A 5,025-nucleotide genomic window follows, 5' to 3' on the forward strand; every position below is an offset into this window, starting at 1 on the left:
CCAAACTAGTATTAAGTATTTAAGATCCAAATTTGTTTTTGATTATAGGAACCTACAAAGATAGCTTCTTGCTAGAAGGCTCAACACCACCACGTGCTTGTTTTCCTAGACCACAAATTGATTTTCCCAACATTGAAAATCCAGAATTTAACAAGTTTCTTCTCAAATCATTTAATTTAAAACCTACTTTCTCAAAAAACAAAAAGGTTCAATTGATAACAATAACAAGTCAAAGAGAGCACATTCAAGCTCCAAATTGGAAGTTAAAGATAAAGAAAAGTTAGGAGACAAAATGTATGATCACATCGCACCTATTGCTTCAAACTTTCTAAGCAAGACCATTAACTACATTTTTATCGATTTGTTTGTATGAATCCTATGGTTGAAATGTGAAGTCTTCTATAAAAACTTGGGGTTGGCTGAGACTTTGTTGTGGATTCAAAGCAAAACTAGAGATCTTCATCACCATTTCTGTCTTGAATTCTTTTGAAGCCAATCATCTCATTCTGAGCAACATAAGGAAATTACTAAGACAATCAACAAGGAATCGTGCCAATAGATGGTGAAGAAGCAAATGTGAAAGTGAAGTCAAGACTTAATGAAAATAAAAGACCCATGAAGGTGAAAGATCAAGGATTGAAGGGCAATATGATGAAAACTCCAAGCCCATGACAACTAAAGGTCATGGGTCATGGTATTGAAAGGTCACAATAAACATCCTGAATAGACCCTAAAGGCATGAATGTTGTAGGTATCAAGAAATGTACCCCTATCAAAAGGTACAAGGGAATGAGGGAGGGTTTGGCTGTAATCCACACAATCGTCTAGTCATCTGTATACAGTAAAGTGAAAACCATAATGATTGTCTGGTACTGAAGGTTTCATTTCTCAAAATGCCTCCTCGCAAGTTTGTTTGTAATCGGCTTGTACAAGAACACTTTCTTCTCCTAAATGATGACAAAGGATGCATTAGATATGATTGATGCAACAAGTCTAATCCAGTGCAGTAACACTAGTCTGTGTTGTGTTCTTTTACTTTAGTTCTCTTTGCACTGCCTCTCACCATGGCATTAGCATCAAGAATTATGGCTAAAACTACTTTAAGAGGAAGCTCGCTTCACCTCTTGGAATTGGTCTGTGTGAGCCATGATTTTGCAGGTCACTAGGAAGGGAGAAAAGAGGTCATAAAACCTAGATCCATTCTATCATGCAACCTTTTGACTTAAACACTTCTTACAGGCCTTAAAGAATTATGAAGTCTTGTTTGCAGTTTTGGGTGCTAATAAATAAAGCCAAGTAAGATAGACAGATGTATCTTCACTTTCCATTGACTGTTCTACAGCATTCATACAACTGTTCGTAGCAGGACAAAAGGTAGAAACTTGTATTGGATGGGTGAGTATAGATCCACAATTAGATCATTTAAGAATCTGTGTGGGTGTGTGGGTGGTGCCTCTCAATGTATAGGATTAAAGGTAAGAGGGTTGGTCTAATTTGGTGATAATGGTCTTGACTTGCATGTATTCATGCAAACCAGTTATTCCATTCTCCCGACCAATGCCACTCATCTTATAGCCACCAAAAGGCATCACTGGGTCTAAAATATTGTAGGTGTTGATCCAAACAGTTCCTGCTTTGAGGGCACGTGACACACGGTTGGCCACATCTAAGTTCTTGGTGAGTACTGCTGCTGCCAGACCATAACAAGTGTTGTTGGCACGTTGGAGGACTTCATCTATTGTCCTGCAAAAATTGCAACCCCAAAAGCCGTCAGTTTATACATCACCCCGCTCAAATGCAATCGCAAATCCAAAATCCCTCAGCTTGTATATCATCCCATAGGTGCCTTTCTACGTCCTCCAAAGTGAAAGAGACAGCACTGAGAATGTATCCATAGTTGAATTTCCATTGACTTGCATTGATCTATCCTTGTGAAGGGGAAAGGACTCCAGACTTACTTGAACTTTAAGACGCTCATGACAGGCCCAAATATCTCCTCCCTTGCAATTGCCATATTGTCCTGTCACCCATATAGGACATTGAATAAAATGCATATGAAGCTCTGAACTATTTAGCATGTCAGAGAATTCTCTTGTGCCATCAGTAGTCTTTCGACAAGGATATACCTTCACATTAGAGAAAATGGTAGGCTCAACAAACATGCCCTTACTCCCAAAGCGATTGCCTCCTGTCATCAATGTTGCACCCTCCTCATGTCCCAAAGTTATATACTTCATAATTTTGTCGAACTGTGCTTGATCCACCTAGCATGAAACATGGCCTCATAGTATCAATTTTATTTAGAGAGGCAATATGCAGTAAGCAATTTTCAATGGACATTGAGAATATACCTGTGGACCATGATCTACATCAAGTTGAAAGGGATCTCCTACCACCTTGGCTTTAGCTCGTTTGACTGATTTCTCAAGGAACTCATCATGGATGCCTTCTTGAACAAACACGCGTGACCCTGCTGTGCAGACTTGACCCTGGCAAAAAATATCATGAGGATGAGGGCGAAACTATCGCATGTCCCTGAATACTATGTTTTAAAAACCATTCACAGCACAAACACTTCAAAGGTAGAAGCATGATGATAACAAACCATGTTGAAAAAAAGAGCTCCGTGAGCAATCTCAACAGCCTGATTTATGTCTGCATCATCACATATGATCAATGGAGATTTGCCCCCTAGCTCTAATGTTACAGGCTTCAAGTTGCTTTTAGCCGATGCTTCCAACAACAGTCGTCCAACTTCTGTTGATCCTGTAAATACCAGCTACATCGATACAATTCATAGGAAAAAACGGTAAGCCATCACAACAGAACAAAAGACCAGAATGATTGACAGAGATCCAATGACTCATGTAGCAACTTGCCTTGTCAATTCCCATGTGACGCCCAACAGCTGCACCTGCTTTGGAACCATACCCAGGAACAACATTTACAACTCCTGGGGGAATGCCAGCCTGCATCAAAAGCAAGCATCAAATGGCATCTTCAGTGCAGGAAACATTTGGTTGCAAACTTGGTATAGTCGTTATATATCCACAAATATATACCTAACCTTCTGACGGTCCTCACACAAAGGATTGGTTCTCCTAATGGTTACAAGCATGAGGTGAAATGCTCAGGTAAAAGTTTAAATGCCAACTGGCAAATAGGCATGTATTCTGAGATAATGATGATTTCAGGAAGTTAATTGAGCCATGATACATGCACACACCTCCGCTGTAAGTTGGGCGCAGAAAAGAGCAGTCAGTGGAGTCTGTTCTGCAGGCTTCACTACAACTGTGTTCCCACAGATAATCGCACATACAAGTTTGGTCATGAACATGTAAGTCGGGAAGTTCCATGGAATAATTTGCCCTACTACACCGACAGGTTCCATCAATGTATAGGCATGGAAGGGGCCATTAACCTTCGCTGTATGACCGGTAATTTTATCACCCCAACCTGAACCCATTGCCACAAGGAAGACAGCATTTACAAAGAGAGCACAATTTAGCAGAAATAATGAGCTATATAGGTGTTTCTGACTCACCTGCATGAGAGCGAACACTTGCAATTGTTGTGGCATTGACAAATTTGGAGAGGAGCAGAGGCTTCCCATTGTCGAGTGTCTCAAGAGCGGCAAGCTCATCACTATGCTGTTCTAGCAAATCGGCTAGCTTGAACACTACTTGGCTCCTTGCCTGCATCCAAGCAAGCAGACAGGAAGGGGGTAGGGGGAGTCAATGCCCAGTCTCCTTCTTTAGCAAATGCATATGCCAGACAGTTATACTGTGTAGACATTAGACTCCTAGGCATTTTAATATTCACCATCCCTGAAACAACATTCTTATCAGTTCACCTACATAGCCAGTCATGCGCGGCCATGGTCCTTCCTCGAATGCCTGCCGTGCTGCCTTCACTGCTCGGTCAATATCCTCTTCATCAGCCTCTGATACATGCGTGATTACATCACCTGATCGAGGATCATACGTCGGGAATGTTTTTCCTGCACCCAAGGCCCCCCAGGGAAGACATATAATGTTGTACCGAAAATTTAAAAAAAAAGAGACCTTCCATTCGACTTACTGATGTTGTGCTAAATAAGACCTTCCATTGGCATAATCTCGTACCAGATGGGACTCCACCACTGACATTGCGGTGTACAAAATGAAATCCGCCATTGACACAATGGTGTAACAAATGAGAGAATCATCCTGCTGAATGCAGAGCTCTAGCCTATGATGATCTGTACGATCGAGAGATGGATGCATTTGAAAAGAAGGGACTGGAAGAGAGACAAAGTACGAAGAGCACTCACCGGAGCAGGCCTCAACAAACTGTCCTCCGATGAAGAGCTTGCTGTATTTGATTGGAACAGGGGGCTCCATGGGACAGGGCCGAGATTACACACACAAACACCTCTCTCTCTCTCTCTCTCTCTCTCTCTCTCTCTCTCTCTCTGTGTCTGTGCGCCTGTGTAAATGTGTGAGTGTGAGGGTGCGCGTCTGCGTCTGTCGTGCGGTATACTTGCGATCGTTTAAGAAAGGCGTCGGCCATGGTGGCATGGAGTCCTTTTCGAAGGGTAATAGTAAGAAATTCAGATTCAGATTCCCTCAGCGTACTCGCGCGCGTAGAGTGCGAGAAGGAAAGAGGAAGCCAACCTTAAAACAATTACCGTCTTTAGGGAGGTAGTAGTAGCTCAGCCGGGACATCATCTATCCCACTCTCTCTGTATCACTTTTCCAACCTGCAGGCACCTCTCTTCCTTACAACCCTAGAAATTGATACCCACACCACCCAACACTCACTACCTCAAGTAATAATGGGCTCTTGTAAGTTTACCAGCGCTAATGGGACTACGGGACTACACGTTGAGTTCGTCGTCGAGGGTCGAGGGTCGAGGGTCTAGGGTCTCATCGTCTCGCTAGATTGAAAGTCTTGGTGTAATCCCTCGCTCGCATTCATTTAATTTAACAATCCTTTTTGCATCTAAAAAATGACCAATTTGGAAGATTTTAAAGGTTTTCTCAA

At 42.2% G+C, this 5,025-nt stretch overlaps 1 protein-coding gene across 2 annotated transcripts; it reads right to left on the reverse strand.

Moving 5' to 3' along the window:
- Positions 1-1,360: 1,360 nt before the first annotated feature.
- On the reverse strand, positions 1,361-4,719 carry LOC148032186 (aldehyde dehydrogenase family 2 member B7, mitochondrial-like). 2 transcript variants are annotated; one of them, XM_087682814.1, is made up of 11 exons: positions 4,313-4,718; positions 4,081-4,208; positions 3,858-4,000; positions 3,545-3,695; positions 3,227-3,456; positions 2,880-2,969; positions 2,606-2,779; positions 2,352-2,489; positions 2,127-2,264; positions 1,959-2,020; positions 1,361-1,743 (listed from the first exon to the last, which is right to left on the reverse strand). In XM_087682814.1, exons 3-11 carry the CDS (start codon positions 3,867-3,869, stop codon positions 1,470-1,472), a joined length of 1,269 nt encoding a protein of 422 aa, XP_087538940.1. In that variant the 5' UTR covers positions 3,870-4,000; positions 4,081-4,208; positions 4,313-4,718; the 3' UTR covers positions 1,361-1,469. The 2 variants fall into 2 exon arrangements, with proteins under 2 accessions (XP_087538940.1, XP_087538939.1); XM_087682813.1 differs by lacking the exon at positions 4,081-4,208 and having other exon boundaries at positions 4,313-4,719.
- Between the last annotated feature and the right edge of the window lie 306 nt (positions 4,720-5,025).

This window comes from Lygodium microphyllum, chromosome 8 (assembly GCF_053477565.2).
Source record: "Lygodium microphyllum isolate KBCC chromosome 8, Lygodium_microphyllum_v1.1.10, whole genome shotgun sequence".
NCBI lineage: Eukaryota > Viridiplantae > Streptophyta > Polypodiopsida > Schizaeales > Lygodiaceae > Lygodium > Lygodium microphyllum.

Excerpts from the sequence above, each read along its gene's own strand:
- LOC148032186 (XM_087682813.1), bottom strand. The coding sequence starts at position 4,382 with ATGGAGCCCCCTGTTCCAATCAAATACAGCAAGCTCTTCATCGGAGGA. Across the intron at positions 4,001-4,312 it reads GTTTGTTGAGGCCTGCTCCG|GAAAAACATTCCCGACGTAT; the intron begins GTGAGTGCTCTT and ends CCTTGGGTGCAG. Across the intron at positions 1,744-1,958 it reads ATGAGCGTCTTAAAGTTCAA|GACAATAGATGAAGTCCTCC; the intron begins GTAAGTCTGGAG and ends CAATTTTTGCAG.